The sequence below is a fragment of the Rousettus aegyptiacus genome, unplaced genomic scaffold (assembly GCF_014176215.1).
Source record: "Rousettus aegyptiacus isolate mRouAeg1 unplaced genomic scaffold, mRouAeg1.p scaffold_m13_p_4, whole genome shotgun sequence".
In the NCBI taxonomy this organism is placed as follows: Eukaryota; Metazoa; Chordata; class Mammalia; order Chiroptera; family Pteropodidae; genus Rousettus; species Rousettus aegyptiacus.
Window position 1 is genome coordinate 20,560,486 of NW_023416307.1, and position 22,170 is coordinate 20,582,655.

Sequence of the window (22,170 nt, forward strand, 5' to 3'; positions counted from 1 at the left end):
TAATCTTCATTCTTAACAAAAATATGTATGTATAAGGCAGATAAAGACTTTATAGCTTTAAGATGCTTCAATTAATCATTAAAATAGGTTTCCAGACTTCTACTTCTGCCAAAGATGGAGTAACAAGTACTGAATTTACGCTCCTCCTTGAAACAACTTTAAAAACCTCATACAAAATATATAAAAGAATGGTTTCAAAATACTAGATATCATGCATCAGACAGTGACCTGAGAAACAGGCAACAAAAGAGATGAACCCTTCAACTGCCCCAGCCTACTGCCTTGAGAATCTCCAGGTCATACACATAAACCTAACCATATCAATAATCATATGGAAGTAAATGGTCTAAATACTCCAATTAAAAGACAGAAGTTGACAGATCAGACAAAAAAAAAAACAAGCAGTTTTAAATATTCATGACCCTATTAACAGAACTTCAAAATACATGAAGCAGATAGAACTATAAGAAGAAATTGATAAAATCACAATTATAGTTGGAAATTTTAGCACCCCTCTCTCAATGCCTGATATAACAAATGAAAAGAAAACTAGTAAGAATATAATAGTCTTGAACAATACTATCAACCAATTTAACCTACTTGCATTTTAGAACACTACACATAACAGCAGAACATTCACCAAGATAAACTATATTCTAAGGCGTAAAACAAATCTCAAAATATTTAGAGGATTCCGACCACAGTGGAATTAAATTAGTAACCAATGACATAAAGATCTCTGGAAAATCTTCAAATACTTAGAAACTAAATTATATGCTTTTAGATAACCCGTAGGTCAAAGAAAAAATTAAAAGCAAAATTTGACACTATTTAGAATCAAATAAAAAAAAATGACATAAAGAAATTGTGGGATATTGTTAAAGCAGGACTCTGGGGGAAATTTATAGGTGTAAATTCATATACTACAAAAGAAGAAAGGTCTCAAATCAATGATCTCAGATTCCAACTTAAGAAACTAAGAAAAGAGAAAATTGAAGACAAAGCAAGAAGAAAGGATATAATAAAGATCAAAGTGGAAACCAATGTAATAGAAAGGAGAAAAACAACAGAGAAAATAAAACTAAGAGCTATTTTTTAAAATTGGTCAAGTTCTAGCCAGGTTGCTGAGAAAAAATAGAGACAATACAAATTACCAATATTAGGAATGAAAAAGTTGACATCCCTATAGATTCTAGATACTAAAAGGATAACATGAGAATATTAGGAATAACATTATGCCTATGAATTTCACAGCTTACATGAAACTGACAAATTCCTTGAAAGACACAAATTGCCAAAGCTCAATCAAGAAAAACCAGATAACCTGAAGAGCCCTATATCTATTTTTAAAAATGGATTTTATAGTTAAAAACCTTATTACAATGAAAACTTCAGGTTCAGAGGGCCTCATTGGTGAATTCTACCAAATATTTAATGGAGAAATAAAACCAATTCTATACCAACTCTTCTAGATATAATAATTCTACACACACTTATAACTTTATTCTTTGAGGCCAGCATTACCCTGATACTAAAATCAGTCAAAAATATTACAATAAAACTATGAACTGGTATTCCTCATGAACATAAATACAAAAATTTAAAACCAAAATTTTATCAAATCCAATCCAATACATAAGGAAAAATACATTATGATTAGTTTTAGTTTATTCCAGGAATGGAGGGCTGGTTTAACATTCCAAAATTGATCAGTGTAACTTAACACATAAGCAAACTGAAAAAAAAAACATACATAATTTCAACAGAGAAAAAGCTTTCGACACGATCTATTCCTGATAAAAATTCTCAGCAAAATTGGAATATAAGGAAACTTTCTCAAGTTGATAAAGGGCATCTATGAAAAAGCTACAGCTTATGTGTGAAAATGAATGTTCTCCTTCTAATATCACAGTGCCAGTGAGATTGGCCACAAAAATTTGGGGACTTCTGTTTTGCACTTGTTGAATTTGGGACCCAATATGTCATAGAACATCTAATTGGGGATGTGTAGAGTAATATGGATCTGGAGCTCTCTTCTGAGCTCCAGACATAATCGGCTCAGGACATAGAACCCATTAGGGGTATTTTTAAACAAGTCTATATTTTTAAAGAAGTGCCCCCATGGAAACACAGGTGAAAGGATAAGAGTGTTATACTGAAAGAAATACTGAAGAAAACCAACACTTAAGTGTCCCGGCCCGCGGGACAGTCAACAGGGACCCTAAGACAGAACGGGGAGGGGAGGGAGACAAGACGACGCAAAGAATGGAGACAAGACAGGCTTTCTGATCAAGTCTCGTTTATTAAGGCTCGCTGCAGGCTTACATAGGGCGTGATTGGGTGATGTTGCGTTAGCGGGCTGATTGGCCAGAGGCATTCAGGATATACTGTGTAACACAAAGGGGCCGGGCGAAAAGACCCGCGGAAAGTCCCTTCGGCAGGAAGCGAGGCAGATACATCCGGGAGGCTTACGTGGCCTTGGCGGGAAGCCCTGCTGAGCAGCCATTTTCGGCCTGGCAGCCATCTTAGTCAAAACAGCCCCCGACAGGTCCCCCTTTTTTCTTTATTAAATGGAAGGGGCCAAAACTTTCACAGCTTTGGAGCAGATAGACTGTGCCTGTCTTAGGCGACTCTCTACAGACATGAGCCTTACCCGTCATTGGTACATGAGTGTCATGCAGTCATGCCCTGTCTTAGGTTGGTCTCAGTCTTAGAGAATTCTTACCTGTCTTTGACTACCAGCCTCTACTTGGGGGGTCTTGCTGTTGACATCTTTATTTAAAGGAGGGACATGGTGGTCAGTCCTCTCCTAAGTGGATATAGGCATCGCCTCTCTCAAGCATCTCTAGGCGAGTATAATGAACCTGTATAGGTTTTGCTTGTAAGGCCTCTATCTGTTGGCGAATGAAGGTCATGAGCTTCTGGAATAAAACTGGCCCTAATGAAAGCGGAATCAACAAGCCAAGTAGCGGGCCAAGTAGGGGAAGCAAATAGGGCAACATCCCACCCATCCCAGACCAAAAGGAGTTAGAGGTTATTTCTTTTCGTTGCCTTTCTAAATCTTCTTGTAGTTGTTTTATTTTATCTTGGACAATTCCTGATTTATTGGCATAAAAACATTTTTCTCCTAGGGCCAAGCAAATGCCGCCCTGTTCTGCTCTAAGTAGGTCTAGGCCTATTCTGTTTTGTAATACGACCTCAGCTAAGGAATCAACTTGGTCTTGTAAATCTTGGATGGTCTCGGAGATCGCCTGGACATCAGTAATTAACTGTCTTGAGATTTTTGATACTGGACTATGGAGTGTCCTAGGCCTGCGGCACCAGAGGCAACTGCTCCAGAGACGCCTAGGCCTATCAATAAGGGGACGAAACCAACCGCTTGTTTGGATCTGCCAGCAACGTGGTCAAGAGAAAGGATGGGGACTGGCTCATCGCCAGGAACCATAGTCATATCAGGGAGCAGATATCCTAGTACACATGAGCCAGTCCAATTTTGCGGTAAGGAGGTATAAGCATGATTATTCCCGCAAATAAAAACTGAGCTATTGGAAGCACAGAGGGGTGTGGACACATTTACAAAAGTGGTACAGTTAGCAAAGGAAACATCTCCTAGGTCAACTTTATCTGTCCTGTTAAATGAGTAGGAAGCGAAGCAGGTAACATTAGTAAAATATAGGGGCTGTACTAAAAAGGGTGAGCTAGCGCAACACAAGGTGGTAGCATTGAAATCCTTCTCAGGGAGGGGGGGCAAGGCTAGGGGGATCAGCGTCCCCTGGTGCAGGCACAGCCAACAATCTCCGGCGAAAGCGGGATTGGAAGAGTTTAACAATTAAGCCTAACTGATGACTGGAGCCTATTTCTGAACAGAGATGGATGTAGTCCGAAAGACTCCCCCCTCTTTTGTGAGGGGGGATTGCTGCCTGGCAGGTGAAGTTTGCATTTTCAAAAGCCAATTGTTTGAGAAAATCACTTATCAGTTTCGGCACTGCCCAGAAGCCTTTTGGCTTCGCTGGTAAGGCGGCTAACAAACTCTGAATAGGGCTCTTCAGGTCCCTGTCTAATACTTGCTAGGGATGCCCCCTTTTGAGGGAGCCTTTTCCAAACCTTAGCGGCTGCATGATGTATCTGGACAAAAAGACCAGCAGGATACTCAAGTTGAGCTTCGTTAGTATCATCAGGTCTATGCCCTCTAAGTTTTTCATAGGTCCACTTGGCACTGTCGCCGCCTGCCCCCCCTAAATTGCGAGGGGCAGTGTCTTTACATACTTCAGAAAATTCTGACTTCCATAAAACAAAATCTCCCTCTGTTAAGGTGGCCCGGGCAAGATGTTGCCAGTCATTGGTGGTGAGCCAAAGGTCATCTAACGCCTCTAAAATGGAGAGCGTGAAGGGGGCAACCGGACCGAACTGCGAGACTGCCAATTTTAGTTCTTTTAGGGTTTTGAAGTCAAGGCGTTTGTACTCGCGAGCAGGGGGGTCCCCTCTCTCTTCATCACTGTTTTCTCTCTCTATTTTAATAGCTGGCCGTTCAAGAACAGGGAAAAGGCCTATGCCTGCAGATTTCTTGAGAGTTTTCGTTTTGGGCGGGGTCTTGGAAATGGCGGACTTAAAGTCCAGGTCTAATTTATAGAGTTCTTTTACTAAGGCATTAGGCTCTTTTTGGAGCTGAACAGTTTTACGTAGTTTTTGAACCTGTTGCGACAGGTCTTCGGGGGCTGGAGGGTCATTAACTACTAAATTGTTAACTATCGGATGAGGCAGAAGAAGTGCCGAGGCGTGGGGTCCGCCATCAAAAGCCGGCATCTGAAGATGGTAAGGAGGAGGGAGCAAAGGGGGACCGAAGCCCACGGCTGGCCAATCAGGATTATGATACTTGGTGGCCTCCTTGTCTAGTTCTGCCTCCTCCTCGGGGTTTAAATGGTCATGAGGAGGAGAAGCTCTCGAATTGAGGGGTCGCAGAGAGGGATAAATAGACTTTGGCGGTGGACCCGAGGCCCCCGGCCCTTGTGGTGCCTCCTCATCTAGGGGCATAGTTATAGACACCGAATCTTCATTGGTTGGACAGGGGGACGGAGGATTTTTCTGGGGTTGGGGTTTTAGGGGAGGAGTATTACATTGATGCTCTTTTTCTAAAAAGGAGGTGCTTTCTCTAAGTACTTGATCTACATCTGGAGTATGTCCCTGGACGTATAGGAGATCATTGATGCAGTTCCAATAGTTAATAGCAGTTATGGGGAGTTTATCAGGACCAAAAGTTCTATAGTAATCATTAAGAGCATCTCCAAACCTTTTCCATCTCTTTTCGTCTATCGTTCCTTCTTGGGGAAGCCAGGGGCACACATCCTTGAGGAAGTTAAAAAATTTTACTAGATCTTTTTTCTTAACCTTTACTCTCCTTGATCGGAGTGATTCTTTGAGACTTCCGATAAATTTTTCTTGCGCACTTATCTCTTGCCCCATTTTTTAGCCTAAAATATAAAACCTATTTCTTTGCGCCTTGAATTGTGTCTCTATAAACGGACACCCTTTTTTTCTCTTTGGGGCTCTGGCCCGGGGGTTACAACCCCTTATCTTGTCTCTTAGAAATTGCCCTCTTACCTCATTGGCCGTCTTCACGAGGCAGGCACTCTCGCGGCGACCACTTTTTCAATTTTCTTTTTCGGGGACTGCAGTCTATTTTTCAGGACGATCTCTCGCTCTCCGTCTCTCCGCAGCGTCGGGCCCCACGTTGGGCGCCAGTTGTCCCAGCCTGCGGGACAGTCATCAGGGACCCTAAGACAGAACGGGGAGGGGAGGGAGACAAGACGACGCAAAGAATGGAGACAAGACAGGCTTTCTGATCAAGTCTCGTTTATTAAGGCTCGCTGCAGGCTTACATAGGGCGTGATTGGGTGATGTTGCGTTAGCGGGGCTGATTGGCCAGAGGCATTCAGGATATACTGTGTAACACAAAGGGGCCGGGCGAAAAGACCCGCGGAAAGTCCCTTCGGCAGGAAGCGAGGCAGATACATCCGGGAGGCTTACGTGGCCTTGGCGGGAAGCCCTGCTGAGCAGCCATTTTCGGCCTGGCAGCCATCTTAGTCAAAACAGCCCCCGACACTTAAGTCTCCTCCTGTAGTATAAATACAGGAAACGGGCAAAAAAAGGTGACCAAGAACAATCAATCCTTGAGGCGAAAAGATGCTCCTATGATGTATTGTAACGGAAATCCAGTTTCAAGAAAAAGGGAGGGAGTCAATACAGTCATAAGATGTAAGGATTCTGGTACATGCTGATATTCTTAGCCATAAACATGAGTGACCACTGGAATACTTTTAAACTAGGCATTATCTAATATAGATGGGATTTAGCCAATCCTTAGTGCCTGCCGGTACATCACATTCCATTACATTCTGGGTGGATGTTGACGCAAGTTGAAGCTCTCCTATTGGTTACTGCTGTTCTTTGGATTGTTTATACAGACCTACCAAGAGAACCCAGTATCCATGGCTTTACAAAGTTCAAATATCTATTTTTCAGCTCCAAATAGGGTAAGTGAAATGCTTTCTTTGAGTCAAAAGGCCCACTAGAGCTTTGGGCCTTTCGTTCCTGTAAATATTTTACTATCGAACTATCATTTCCTTGAACAGGTGCCCCATATCTATACGGAGAGCAGAGGCACATTATGTCACTGAGCCTCAATTCCCTCATTAGTAAAAAGTGGGTAAGAATATCAATCCTACCTCACCACTTGCATGAAATTGGTTAGAACAAAATGAGTTTTGGAAAGTCAAAGTCACTTTGGCTCCTTAATACCTGGACTAGAGCCTGACACAGCATGAGCTAAGCAAATTTGGCTGTATTATAACAACTGAGTATTTGTTAAAAGGCTTTGTTAACTGGAAGTGGTTCCAAGTGTTTTTATTTATTCCCCAACGCCTTGTAGGCCCTCACGTGACCAAAGTCAAAGTAATATCTCATTTTGACGGGTGCCAAGGAGTAGCTGAAAGGACTGCAGTCCCAATAAAAACACAGTTTGCTGCGCAAACTGAGCTTCAGGACCAGTCCTTTGGCCTAGTTTCCACCCGATTGTCGCCCCCCAATTTTTTTCTTTCGCAAATTGTGCATCCGCTGTATAACCTTTGCGGAACCAGTGATCACGGCTCATTTTGACATCCCTTGACACGCCGCCAGGAAACTCTTCCAAGCAGCCTTGGCCTCCCCGCACGTCCCTAAACCTGAGACTGCGCCATGGGCTGCGTTCTCCGAGGGAGGCCCAGCTCTAAAGTATCCAACTCCGCGCCGCCAGCCTCACAGTGGTCGAAAGCTGCAGGCGAGCGGGCGAACTGCAAGGCGACTGCTGCTCGGGTCTTCGTCCCGGGCTGGCCTTAGCGGAGCGGGTGAGGCGCGCTCCACCGACCGCTCCTCCTGGGGCCGGCTGCCGGGTGTCGGGGCGAGACGCGCGGAGCCGGGGGCGGGGATCGGGGGCGAGGCCGGGAGCCGCAGGCCCCTCCTCCCGGGGGCGGGCAGGCTGGGGACCCGGGCGGGTTTCTTCTGCCGCGAGCGGGCCGGGGCGGCTGGGTGGACCCGGAGGAGGGCACGGACGCGGAAAGCCCCACCTCCTGAAACGGGCTTTTCGGCAGCCGTCAGTGTGTGTGCGCGCGTGTGTGTGTCGGGAGGGGGTGTCCGCGGCCCCGCTGTCTTGCCGAACGGGCTTTGGCTCCTCCCAGTGGCCGGCCGGGGCGGAAGCGGGAGGCGGTGGCAGCGTGTGCGCTGCTGGTCTCTCCCGCGGCGCTGGGGCCCGCGCTTCGCCGCCGCTGCTGGATTCGGCGCTTCGCAGGCGGCCGGCTGCTCTCCGCGCTCTCTCGTTCCTCAGCCAGGCCTCCCCCTCGGCCGCGGCCCGCGGCGTCGACCCCGCCGGCCCCCTCCCGCCCCGTCGCACACTCTGGCCACCGCAGCCCCGACCCTGATGGCTCTGTGCAACGGAGACTCCAAGGTCAGTCTCTGGCGTGAGGGTCCCTGCCTCGCCGCCTTCGGACGGAGGCGAGGCCCCGGGCCCGAGGGCCACCGCGCGGAGCCTCCCCCGCCCCCTTCCCCCAGCCGAACCCTGCGGCCGCAGCAGCGGCGTGTCGGAGAGCCACGGGTCGGGCCTGTGGCATGTTTTCTCCTCGGGAGCGGCAGGTGCTTTGTTGAGTTTGTCTGCGTGTCGGGGTTCCTGAGCCCGCCAAGCTCCGGGCGTCGGGGAAGGCGTCAGCTCCCTGCGGCTGGCCGCTGGTCCTGGCCTCCCCCGCGCCGCCGTGGGGCGCGGAGCCCCCGGAGCGCGGCTCGTGGGTGGGGGGTAGGGAGGCGATCGGGGGCGGGGGGTGTGTTGGCAGGGGGAAGGCGGACTTACCCAGCCCTTACCCCGTCACTTCTGGAGGCTGGGGTCCTTTTGTGGAGCTTCCGGGGACCCGCCGAAGTCAAGGCAGGGTCGAGGCCTCGCGTGCGCGGATCGAGCTGGGCCATCCTCTCGTCTTCCCGCCACCCCGTCTCCAGCCCTCGGGGAGGCCCGCGGGGTTCCCCCACGCTGGCCTGGGGGTCCTCGGCGGCGGGGCTGGTCCTGGGCGAGGCCGCGTGACTGCAGCCCGCCCCTGCCCGGGGTCAGGGCTGGTGGCCCGAGGGTCACTCACTCCGCTCCCCTCCCCCATCCTTTGATGGAAAGAAGGTTTCGAACCCCGCTCGCATCCACGTCGCTCCTTATTTTATCTCTTCGTTTGCGGCGGTACCGGCTCCCGCTATGGGAGCCCTGTCCCCGACGCTAGCCGCTGCCACCACGCAGGAGGGCTGAGGAATCGGGAGTCCCGGGGTGCTGGAAAAGTTGCTAAGTTGATGTGCGGAGTAGGGAGAGCACGTTTGGGCCGCTGCGGCGGTTCTCGTCACCTCCAGCTCACTTTTTCCTTAGACCGTCTTTCGTCTCGCTTCTGAATTGTGAACATCTTTGCTTTCATTTCTGTTCCAATTTTCGTTGGCCTAGAGTTCTCATAGACCCTCACACAGTTTGTCAGCGGGAAACCGCACGATTTTGAATTGCGATTTATTTGAGCAAGGTGTGCCTCCTATTTGCTATTGAGGGCTTGGCTTTAAGAAATTACTTCATTAAATTGCATTCAGGTGTGTGGAATTTCAAACGTCAGATGGGAATTGGTGGTGTAAGTCAGGTAGTATTCCCTTAACAAAGGTGGTGCGAAGTGGCGCATCTTACTTAGTGGGTGCTCTTCGTGAGTGCTTGCTTAGTATTTAGTAAACATTCAAAAAGTATTTGTTGAACAAGTGAGTGAAGATTGTAAGGTAGCTGATATCCTCTTTTAAACTGAGGCAACTGATGCTAAGACTACTTGGAGCTTTTTCTCAGGATTATATAGGTGAATGGAGACACTCAAACCTGAGAAGGTAAACCTCAGTGTACGGCTCTTTCCTGCTAACTTGCAGAACATTTTTCTTTTTAATTTTGAGCCTTACAACTAGCTCATTTGAAAGATTCAGCTTTGTCTTGGTAGAGGAAATGAGTTATTTCCTAGCTGGTGTTTTTTTTTGTTTGTTTTCCACTTGAATTTTAGAGGATCTCATTCAGTTTGATATATTTGAGACTCAGGTGAATTGTTGATTAGTTTATTTTTATTTCAGGGTCGTTTATATTTTATAGCATAATCAAGAGTTTGTTTTTTTTTTGACTGTACTGGCAATTAGATGTGGACCAAACTGGAAGTATGTTCAAGAGAAGTACAGAGAAATAATTTATTTCATCAAATCTATTATTATTTCATGTACTCCTAAAGGGAAATAAAAACACCTGCAATTAAACCATATGTCATTGATCATAGGAAACATTTCAGGTAAAGAGATGTTGAAGTATGGGGAGTGTGCATGATAAAGTAGGTGAAATAAGATATTCCTAAGACATCCACCTGGAAATCTGAGTAGGCATCTATTTTTTGTAGCTTACCACTGAACCACCTTTCCCCCTGGAGTGAAATACAAGCTTACTTGGTACATCTATTGTGCCTCTGACAGTTGTGTGTAAATCTTAGTTTACAAATTAAAGTGAACAAAGCTGATTTTGATTCCTGTTCTGGTACATTTCAATTTTTTATCAAGATTTTCTAAAATGACTTTTTTTTCTACATGATAGAAATTAGGGAGAGACCTAAAATCTGGAAAAGTTTTTGGACTGTTTTCATTAGTTTTACCTACAGAGTATAATTTTAGAACTGGAAAATATCTTTATGTATTCTAGCTTCTTATACTGAAAAAGACGTAGCTGGGATTAGAACCTAGTTTTTCTTTTTCTTCAGGCCTATTTTGGCTAACCATCCAAGGCAGAGATTTTTGTTTTCTTATTTAAGGAGCTGATATGATGTTATTTGGTTAAGATCTTATTTAATATAAACAAGAGCATAGGCAGTCAGCTATTCTTTAAAATTTCTTTACAGCTATTCAGTGTTGTATATTGTATGAATGTCAAGTATTAGACATAACTTACAGTTTTATTAAGACAGTATTATCAGAGTAATGTTCTTCGGGCTACTTGTCAAGTTTTCCACTTTTTGGCCCTGTTTAAGCCTCAGACTCTTTTGGTTGTAGTAGAGGTGAGACTTACCCCTCCACCTTCACTTAAGACGTTGACTAGGGTATTTCATACTTGGATTAAGATTATCTTAGAAATATTTATTGCTCTGTTAGAAATTTAAATTTGGTGTTTTAAATTTAAGTTTTTGAATCGAATGGAAAGATGCAATGCATTGAAAATTAAACTATCCTTTTATGATAACCCTGTAATAAATTCTTTTAAAAGGTCAAAGATAGGTTTTTTTTTTCCTTTTGTGCTTCAGGTTTTGTTCTGTTAAGATATTCATTTAGAATGGAAGAGCTATTATAGACAAAAGGAATGGTTTTTATTGTTTTCTGTTCTTAGACTTAGAAGGTTTTGAAATTCTTCCAGGAACCTCAGATGACCTTGCCTTCAGCATGGGCCAACTTGTCACTTAAGGAAAATAATTGTCTTTTAAGAATTAAAAAATATGTAGAGACTTGTCCTGTACTTGTTCAAATATGTCTGATATTTTATTAAGGCTATTTAATGAATTATGTTTCAAAAGATGCTGTTTGAAGTAGTGAATGATTATTTGCTATCCCTAACCATAAAAGTTTCCTCTGTTATGCCGCTTACACTGTTTTCATGACTAAACCAAACTTAACCTAAACTCTTAAGATGCTTAGAATGAATGAAATCCTCAGGGTCAATTCATACTTCTGAAACATGAAACACATTGTGAATCAAAGTAATTGTTTCATAGAATTTTGAATCTGTGTAGCATATATTCCTTTTTTTTCATGCTTATTATGAAATAGAGATGTTTCTGTATTTGCTCAAGGATCACAGTGGTTCAAAAAAACAGCTTTACTCTAATAATAGTTTGATATTAATTCGTTTGCTGGTTGGGGGATTCTGACCATGGCTTTGGGTTGATGGTTTTGAGGACCCAGGAGATGTTTTATGTAGTTATGGCTACACATTCCCAATTATAGTCTACTATAATGTGTTAAGGAATAAGGTGTTTCGTTATAGTAGTATGACTATATAGTCTCTTTGTCTACCCTGGGGCTCTTGATAATAAAAAGAACTGCTACAAATAATATAAATTTCTCATTGCTGTAAAATTAGATATTACCAAACATTATAAATAATTGTGGATTTACTCAATACGGTAATTCAATGGCACAACTCCTGTAGCGTGGGTGTGTAGATTAGTGTCTTTGTACAGTATGCACAGAAACACACAGTGTCTCTTTCCTGCATGTATTTCACAAACACCTTCCATTTCCCACTGGCCCAGCCGATGGTGACCTGGAGGTTTTGCGCATCTTGCATGCTGAGGAATGGCTGTGGCACAATCGGGAGGTGCACCGAGTGGCTGGCAGGGGCATCAACTTCAAATGTTTCTCCCATCAGCATTCAAGACCGGATAGAGGCAGCTACTTCTAGTTGTCTGTGTGTAGGTGTAGTTCATTTTTTCAGGAAAAGGAGATGGGCTATTAGTGATTGGCTTTCAGATTGAACCAGAAGTTAAAGTGAGAAATCTGTTCGCTGCTCCTGCATGCCACACAATGCTAGACAAAGCATGGCAGAAAGTGTAAGTATAAAGTGAGGTATAACAAACCCATCCTGTCTTAGTTTAATGCAGTTATTCATAATAATATGTTTAAAAATGAAAAATATGAGACATTTTAAGCTGGATGGGATGGGAATAACAGGTATAAATTAGAATAGTTCTCAGAAAACAGGGCTGTATGGTCACTCCCAGCTATCGAGCGCATAGTATCCTGATTTTGGATCTAGATTTCTCTAATGACATGTAGTTAAAATTTGGCTAAAATTCAAGCCTAATATGTACACATTAGAATAATTTTTCTAAGTTAATAACTGTGCTAAGAGAGTTATTCTGAAATTCTTAAAAATTGTCAAATTACTTATTTTCTAAAAGTCGAGAACCAGCAATATTGAAACTAACCAAAAGGAAAAATAATCTGCCATAAAATTTGCAGAGGATATTTCCCAAACCTTTTAATCTCTCAGACTCATGGAGATCTCTGTAAATTTAAATCACCCTCACCTTGTCTTTAATGAGGAGAATTAGTTTTAGTAACTTTTATCCTCTGAGTTTCATTATGAATGTAAATCTAGGACCCCAGAATTCTGAAATTCTGCTTTGCATGCATTTTGGATGAACAATCCCTAATATGGGAAGCTTTAGATGAAAAAAAATACTTGTAGATATAACATTGTTTTGATATATTACTGATGATACTGAAACTTTTTTATGCTGTGATTCTCCCCATCCCACATTTTATGAACATTTCAAATTAAATTTCAGTCTAATCTGTGCATACCACCTGGATTCTACTATTCATTTTTCTTAACTACTTATTTTTATAATAGCTTTATTGAAGTACATAAAACTTGCTCATTTAAAGGGCACAATTCAGTGGTTCTTAGTTTATTTATAGATTTGTACAACCACCACCATAGTCATTTTAGAACATCCTTTTCACCTCCAAAAGAAATCCTGTACATTTAGCAGTCAGTCCTCTTTTCTCCCCAGCTGTCTTTCCCAACCCAAGGCAACTTCTTATCTGTTTACTGTCTCTGTTGATTTGCTTAGTTTGGACATTTTGTATGACAAAATCTTACAACATGTAGTCTTTTGTAAGTTTCTTTTACTTAGCATACTTTCAAAGTTCATCCATCTTATAGCATGTGTAAGTCCCTTATTTTTATTGCCAAATAATATTCCACTGTATGGATAATACCACCTTTTATCCATTCATCAGTTAATGTACATTGGGTTGTTTATACTCTTTGGATATTATAGATAATGTTGCTGTGAATATTCCTGCATAAGTTTTTGGGCAGACATAAGTTTTCACTTCCGTTGGGTATATACTTAGGAGGGGAATTGCTGGGTCACTAGTGATTCTGTGTTTAACCTCTTGATGAACTGGAAAACAGACTTGTTTTCCAAAGTGACTGCAGTATTTTACATTTCTGTTAGCAAATGTATGAGATTCCAGTTTCTTCACATCCTTGCCAACACTCGTTTTGATTATTATAAGCCGTTATAGGGTATGAAGTGGTATCTCACTGTGGTTTCGATTTCATTTATTTAATTACAGATGTTGAGCATCTTTTCATGTGCTTATTGGCCATTCATATATTTTATTTGGAGAAGTATATTCATATCTTTTGCTCATTTTGACGGTGGGTATTTGTCTTTTTATTAAGTTATAAAGTTCTTCATTCTAGTGACAAGCCTCTTATGAGATAGGATTTGGAGATATTGTCTGCCATTCTGTGGGTTTTTTCACTTTCCTAAAGATATCTGCTGATGCATGAAAGCTTTTAATTTTGATGCAGTTCAGCTTTTTCTTTTGTCACTTGTGTTTTTGGCGTCATCTAAGAAATGTTTTCTAATTCAAGATCATGAAGACTTGTATAATTGCCTTTTTTCTTTTAAAAGTTTTATAGTTTTAGCTTTTATATTTAGGCCTTCGATCCATTTGGAGCTAATTTTGGTATAAAACCAGCATTATTCTTTTGTTTGTGGCTATCCAGGTGTCCTAGTACCATTTTTTTGAAAAGACTATTCTTTCCTTCTTGAATGACTTTGGCACCCTTGTAGGAAATCAGTTGACTATTTTTAGACTCTTCAGTTCTGTTCTATTTATCTGTATATCTTTATACTATTATTACATTGTCTTGATTTTGTAGTTTTGTGTAGTAAGTTTTGAAATAGGGAGGTGGGAATCCTCCCCCCACCCCGCCCAAGTTTGTTTGGGCTATTCTGGGCCCTGTAAATTTCTGTGTGAATTTTAGGATAAGCTTATCAATTTCTGCCAAGAAACCAGCTAGGATTTTGATAGAGATTGTGTTGGATCTGCGGATGAATGTAGGGAGTAGTACTATCTTCATATTAAGTTTTCTGACCTATTTAGGATGTTTTCCTATTTAAGTCTTTAATCTTTCAACAGTGTTACATAGCTTTTCAAGTATAAGTTTTGTATTTCCTTAGTTAAACTGTTTTATTCTTTTTGGTGCTATTGTAGATGGAATTATCTTAATTACATATTAGGATAGTTTATTGCAAGTGTATAGAGATACGATTGAGTTTTGTATATTTATCTTATATCTTGCAACCTTACTAAACTTATTTATCTACTTACTAATATTTTAGTAGAAGCCTTAGCATTTTCTTTATAAAAGATCATGCCATTTGCAAAGAGACATTTTTTTCTTTTCCATTCTGATGCTTTTTATTTCATTTCTTGCTTAATTGCCCTAGCTAATACCCTCTACTACAATTTTGAATGGAAGTGGCAAAGGCAGAAATCTTTGTTCCTGATTTTAAGAGGAAAGCATTTAGTTTTTTGCCATTAATGATGAAAGCTGTGGGTTTTTTTTCTTTTTCTTTTTTCTTTTCTTTTCTTTTTTTTTAACAGATGCCATTTATCAGGTTGAGGAGTTCCCTCCTGTTCCAAGTTTATTGAGTGTTTTTATTATGAAAAGATGTTGGATTTTGACAAGTGCTTTTTCTTCATATATTCAGGTCCTTGTCCTTTACTGATCTAGTATATTATTAGATTAATTAGTTTTTGGATGTTAAATCAAACTTTCATTCCTGGAATAAATCTCAGTTGTTCATGGATGAGAGTTATATGTTGCTGGATTTGGTTTCTTAACAGTTTTGTGGAGTTTTGCATCTGTATTTGTAAGTGATAATGGCTTGTAGTTTTCTAGAGACTTTTTGGTTTTGGTATCAGGATGGTTCTGGCTTCATAGAATGGGTTGGGATACCTTTCACTTTTTACTATACTTGCTTTATGTGACCAGTATTTTGTGTGATACCTAAGTTACATTTTGGTGGACAATTTTCATATTTTTGGAATGAACTGTGGCATGTTGCTTCCAAATTCAACATCTGATTAGGTGAAATAAGGCATAATACAGCGTTAGACTGATAAGATAACTCTTTTGAAGGTAATTGGTATACTTTGGGTAGATATAGCTTGAGTTAATCTGAAAATTTTTAAGGATAAAAGTATAAACTTTTCATAGATGATTCATTCATCCATTTAAGCAGATAGATTATATACACACACACACACATATATATATATATAAAACCTGATTTTTGATTTTGTAACAGAGTGGCTTTTGGATTTTAATAAGTATTGGCTTTATTATTGACACCATGGCAGAGTTTGACCACTCAGTGTCCCTGAAGGTGTAGGGTAACAAGTGCTTATTGTAGCATTGTCTTTCAGTTTGTGGAGAGAAATGGTAGCTTGAAAAAGGTCTAATAGGTCTTTTGTTTTGCTTGTTTTTACTGAGGTGAAATGTCCATGTAGTGAAGTGCACAGATAAACTTTAAGTGTACAATTTAAGTTTAGACAAATGTATATACCCATGTAACCACTACCCTAATCAAAATATAGAACATTGCTATCACTCTCGAGGTTCCTTCATGCTCCTTGGCAGTTAATTTCTCTTATTTCTCCAATAACAACCACTGTTCTGCTTTCTATAACCATACATTAGTTTTGTCTGTTTTTGAACTTTATATAAATGGAATTGTACAATGATTCTGTTTTCTTTCAGCATAATGTTTTTGAGATTTATCCATGTTTTTGTGTGTATCAGTAGTTTGTTCATTTTTGGTTTTGCACAATATTTCACTATATGGATGTAGTGGAACTTATTTATACATTCATATGTTGATGGCCATTTGGATTGTTTATAGTTTTTGTGGATTGAGGTTTTCATTTCTCTTAGATAAATACCTAGGAGTGGAATTGCTTGATCAGAGGAAAGCCCCTGTTAGGTTTTGGTATTGTTCCATTTCCTACAATTTCGAATGTTTAGGCTGTAATAATAGGCTACTCAGTGCCTGCAAGAGATAAATCTTGTTATAGTACAACACACTTAAAAAATCGTATTATAATATCTTATAATTTTATAATAACTTATGGATATTTTTAAAAGTACTTTGTTCAGCTATATTTTAAGAGCAATACTATGTGCTTTGTGAGCAAACAGGCTACTTTTAGATTGGCTTTATGAACATAAAAACATGTACCAGTAGAAATGAAACTGTTTGATAGTAGCAATCTGAATTTTATATATAAAAGTAATTTTACAGTAAAGCTGAAAAATAAAGAGATTTGGAAGTACTGCAGATCTAACAAGGTTGAGTTTTTAAAAAATGCAACCTTGGTATTCATGCAGTATTTCATATAAGGCTATTTTTAGGTGTTTTATAAGGAGACTTCTGTTTGTGAGGTGCATTAACCTGTCTAGTGTAGCACATCTTGGGTTCACCTAGCCTAGCTCTCTAGAGGTAATTAATAGTGCCTCTAGTTTCTCTTTCCTTCATTAGTTACCCCTTAAAAAGGGGATGAGTATGCATTTATATTTTAATCTCTAAAGCATCACTGTAATGTGTCTTGAAAATAAGATCATAGAACTAAGCATGATCATAGCTAGTTTGTATAATTTTGCCCTACATTCTTATATATTTCTGTTATCTATGGCTAGGGAAAGCAGAATCATAACATGCTATTAATTCAGAACCTACACATAGATTCTTTGGTATTAGACTACTTTAAAAAAACTTCACTGAGGTGGTATTAGAAACACTTTCATAAAGGCGTATGATTGTAATTTCTTGCTTATGAATTTGTGGGTCAGTTCAGCATTGCTGAGCTCCATGGCTCTCACCCTTCTCCTGGAACTAGCAGGCTCATGGTACTTACAGGATGATGGTAGAAGCACAGGAGGCAAGTGGAATCACTGAGATGGCTTAAGCCTTGGCATACTCTCACTTCTGCCCACATCGTATTGGCCAAAGCAAGTCTCATGGTTGAGCCAAGTATTAGGAGTGAAGAAATATATTCTGCCTATACCAGAACAAACTGCAAAGTCACATGACAGAAGGCATGTATATAGGGATAGTGAAGAATTAGGGTCAATAACATAGTCTGTTACATACGGAAAATTAAAAACATATGCACAAGTAGAGCAAATAGTATAATGTCCCTATCATGTGGCTCATCAGTTATAAACACATGGTCTAGTCTTCATATGTTTACTTAGTGCTTCAGAGTAAGTTATGTACTTCTAGTCTCTGTTTTTGAATGTTAACATTGGTCAGTAGATTTTGGTGTTCCCAACTTACCCATCCATTACCAAGTTTCTCATTGGTGTGTCATGCAACAATTTTAATAGCCAGTGCTCTAGTTCAGGGCTTCTCACAGATCTGCAGTAAAAATCCCATTAAATTTTTTTTTTTTTTGCAGATTTTATTCTACTAATGACTGTTATTTTGTAAACTACAATAATTTTTTAGACCAGTTACATTTAAAAAAAAACTAAAAAAAAATCAAAGCTCTCAAATTTTATTGTAGAGTCAACAGAAATAAAATTACTCTATCAACTTATTATAGACGTTTATGAATGCTTATGTAAAAATTATGTACCTTTGTTTTTTAGATTATGAACTGGTATTAAACAGTTTGCAGACTGGCACTGGTCCTTTTGTGGACCACAGTAGCTTAGATTCATTATTTTATTAGGGATTGCAAAATGGTGATATTCTAATTATATTATTTCTGGAATTCTTTTATAATAAAGGATTTTCTCTCATTAACTGATGGTTACTTGTGGTAGAGTTCCTACTGGAAAGGCAAAATACATGCCTTCCAATTAGTTTCACTAATTTTTTTAAAAGTCTTTTCAAGTTTTATTTCATTATTATTTGCAACAACGTGTAGTTGCTACAGTAGAAAGGGCCACATGTAGAAAGGCGACTGGGTGTATTAAGTATAATAGTAGGGTTTTGAAAAATAGACTATGTACTTATCCCTGTGAAATTGTTATGTTCTACTGCTTAAACTTTGCAATTTTTTTTCCTTAAGAAAAAAATGAATAATATTTGCCTTCAGGAGCACATGTATTAGAATTGAAATGATACAGGAAAGATTAGAATGTAAGAATGACACAAATTCATGAAGTGTTCCCTATTTAAAAAATAAAGAAAAGAATATAGGTCTTTTCTAAGCTAAAATTACTTAAAAGTATTTTAGGAGTAGTGATTATATGAGGCAAAATTGAGTGTTCACAAACTCAGTAGTATATTTAGGAAGAGATAGCTCTTTGATTATCTTTCATCTCTGCATGAAGAATGTCATCTTGAAGTCATCTTTAGTGTACCACGATAGTGTGGCAAGATGAAGTGGGGCCTTGAAGTGCGGAGATAGATCTGTATTATTTGTTTCTTTGTTTGCTTCTTTGCAAAGAATCTTTGGTCCTTTTTCATGTTAACAAGCTACACACATGTGCACAATTGATGTCACTTTCAAAAGAAATATTTTCTGTTAAAAAGGATAGATCTCAGTCACAATAAGAATGCAGAGTTCAGTCAGGAAACTAAAGGTCAACATAAAGAAAAAAACCTGTGAGGTAACTGAAGAGATAATCAGACTGAACATAGTTCAGAACTTTTCCCTCCAGTGTTTTAATAGTATGATCAGTCGTTACTGCATGTTGTCTTTAGGTGTGTACACTGACAGCTTTTAGAAATAAGCAGGTTGATTTGGGCAGATTGATAGCTGTTTAGATTTACCTATAGAGAACTTCGTTCTTCAGTTGGCTAATGCTCACCATTGAATGGAAAAACTATTATAATAAAACTTGTAAAGATTTAAAAATCATGATGTAAAGAGTAGTATACTTTATTTTAGCCAACAGTGCCAAATTTTCTTATTTATTTAATTTAGAACTGGCTGCATAAGTGTAGTTTGTCAACCAGATAACATACCCGTAACTTTCTGGTAAGACCTCTTTTAATATAAATGAAATCCAAGGGGAAAATAATTATTTACTACAAAAGGTTTAAATATTGGGATTAGAAATTGATACACTGGATTAAATTTTTATTTTCCCTCAAGTTAGAAGAGAAAGATAATAAAAGGTTGTGGTTTTATCTTTTTACCTGGTGTTTGCATAACTATATTTACTTTATCTGAGAAGATGAAATTCCTTAGCCGCTTCCATGATTAGGGCTTCTGTTTGGGGCTCTCTGGCTGTCTTTGGATGCTAAAAGGAATGTCTGAGTCCAAGCTAAACTACTTTTTTAATTCACTGATTTAGATAGTACATTCAAACTGTTCATTATGCTCAGGGAGTGGTGCCCACTTGAACTTGAAAGAAAGGTGCTGTTGGCACCTTATTTATAGATAAGGGTAGAAGAGAATTTGGAATGACTTTGAAGACTTAAGATACACAGTTATTCAAAACAATTAGAAGTTCTAATTAGAAGTACAAATTGATTTAGTAGAGGAGAAAAATAATAAAGTAAGAAATGATAGAGAGATTGTGGTGGTTTGGTCCTATTTATTGTGTAGAAACAAAGTAGGAGTGATGGGTACCTACTAGCTTAGCATCTCTATACGGAAAGAGTTTTCTCCATGTATGAAGTCATTAACAAACTAAAATAAAAAGCTAAGACAACACTGTATGTCATAGGGGCTTATATTTCCCAAACTTATTGAACACTGAAAACAACAGTAATTTAAATGGAAGGAATTTCAATAGAACCTTATAGATTGCATGTTCAGATTGAAGGAGATAGAAAAGAATGAACTCAGATAAACTGAATGCTCAAAATTTTTTACAGTGTCTAATATCTACAAATGTATTGAAATTGTAAGAAAAATAGAGCAAAATTTAGTGATTATAATTTAAGCAACATGAGACAATTGCTAGTTGGTAAGCATTGCTTATACAACTCAATGTATATCTAGTGTTGTATATTAATGCATCAAGGGTTATATCATGACTTCTAGATTTGTCTCAGGTATAACACCATTTCCTAAAGGCATTTTATACAGTTGTTACATAAAATGAACAATTGTGTAACTATCACCTATATTCAATAATTACACCTAGAATTTTTATATATAAGACTTAGGACTTCTTTTTAGAATCATATACCACTTATTCGCAGATAAAGGCTATCTGTGTATATGTCTGAAATAAATTAATTTTGACATTTCTAAACCTTCTCCATGTTCAGTCTGACTCTTCTAAATTACCTTTTGATTTGAGTTAGTTGTCCAGGTCTTTTTTTTTCCCATATATCTTCTAGGCCATCAAGAATTTTGGTGATTCAGCATTTCTTGAGAGTGCTCAGTTACTTTTGGGATTTTTTCCCAAACCATTGACAATTCATTCTGCAAGTTTTGATGTTAGCACTTCCTTGATCTTACCAGAAGATGTCAATGGAAGTTTTTCAGGTAATAACCAGAACTCAGTCTGTTGAATGGTTTTTCAGTGTTTTGGTGACTGAATGTTAAGGAGTTCCACTTGTCTATCACATACCACTAGGAAAAACGATCCACTACACTTTTCGGGGATCGTACTCAACTGTTCATGAAATACTTAGAGGAATAACATAGATATTGAGTTTACATAAAACTCTAACATGTCTATTCTAGATGACTTTTAACCAAGCTCACCTGTATTTCTTTGCCTGAATCCTTGGTCATTTTTCTACTCTAAGAGAAATTTCCTGCGGAGCTCTGGGAATAGTTTTCTCTTAAGGGATTTTATGACAAATTGTACATAATTGTGACCATGGCAATGACAGTGGTATCATTGAGCTAATGGGAAATTTAAAATACAGTGTGATTTCAGAGATGTCTGACTTTTTTTCAGTTGGCATATTTAAGATTGATTAATCCTTGCTGGGATTTTTCTGCAGGAGGACAGCACACCACTCCTGGGACCATGGAGAGTTTAAAGAGCAGTTTAAGCTAAAAAGTAGGCCAAGGCCTCATAGAGTTTGAAAATTATTTCGGACTGTATTGAACTTTATTATAAGGCGAATTCACTAGAGAGTTTTAAGCAGGGAAAGGACTTGAAACAGATTTTTTCCTTTTAAGCACACAGGCATGTTAACCAAGTGATTAAAGTCAGTATTACTAGGAGTAGAACAAATTAACATTTTGTCCTTATTGTTATCACGTCAGGAGGAAGCATGATAACATCACCAATGTAAAATTATTACTGAAAAATATTTCTAGATCTAATCATAAGGCAACAAACAAATCCTGGTTGTAGGATATTCAACAGAAGGGTGTCTGAACTTTTAAAAAATGTCAGCATCATGAAAGACCATAAAAAGGTAAAGTAAGTAGTTCTAGATTAAAGGAGACAATGACACAACATTGTATATGGTTCTTGATAGGATTCTGGAATTTTTTTAAAAGACATTATATGTAATATTTTGGGAAATTCGTTTGTGGATACTATCAGTGTTAAATCCCTTGAGTGTAATAATGGTATTGTAGTTAGTAGGGAGAATATCCCTATTTGCAAGAGGTGCATGCTGAGAAGATTTTTGGAGAATGAAGTACCTACAATTTGCTTTCTTGTAGTTTGAAGAGTGGGGGAGTATATGTATAGAGAGAGAGAAAGAAGCAAATGTGGCAAAATGTTACTAATGCTGAATCTAGGTGGAAGGCGGTGTTGTCATTTTATTACATTTTCAACTTTTTCTGTAGGTTTAAAATTTTTCAAAATAGAAGAGGGTAGAGCAA

At 39.3% G+C, this 22,170-nt stretch overlaps 2 protein-coding genes across 3 annotated transcripts in view; one reads left to right on the forward strand and one right to left on the reverse strand.

Moving 5' to 3' along the window:
• Window positions 1-4,745: 4,745 nt before the first annotated feature.
• Window positions 4,746-5,798, reverse strand: LOC118601705 (endogenous retrovirus group K member 5 Gag polyprotein-like). Its single transcript, XM_036219597.1, is given in 2 exon segments — window positions 4,746-4,793; window positions 4,795-5,798. Coding segments are annotated over 2 exon segments (714 nt in total). The 5' UTR covers window positions 5,461-5,798.
• Window positions 5,799-7,632: 1,834 nt separating this feature from the next.
• The window catches only part of GMPS (guanine monophosphate synthase), a 57,561-nt gene continuing 43,023 nt past the window's right edge, over window positions 7,633-22,170 (forward strand). The window contains exon 1 of one of the 2 annotated variants that reach the window (XM_016138703.2): window positions 7,633-7,975. In XM_016138703.2, the coding sequence (XP_015994189.1) occupies window positions 7,949-7,975 (27 nt within the window). In that variant the 5' untranslated portion in view covers window positions 7,633-7,948. Of the gene's footprint in view, window positions 7,976-7,998; window positions 8,161-22,170 lie in introns of those variants that run through there. The other variant, XM_016138704.2, reaches the window with a different exon arrangement.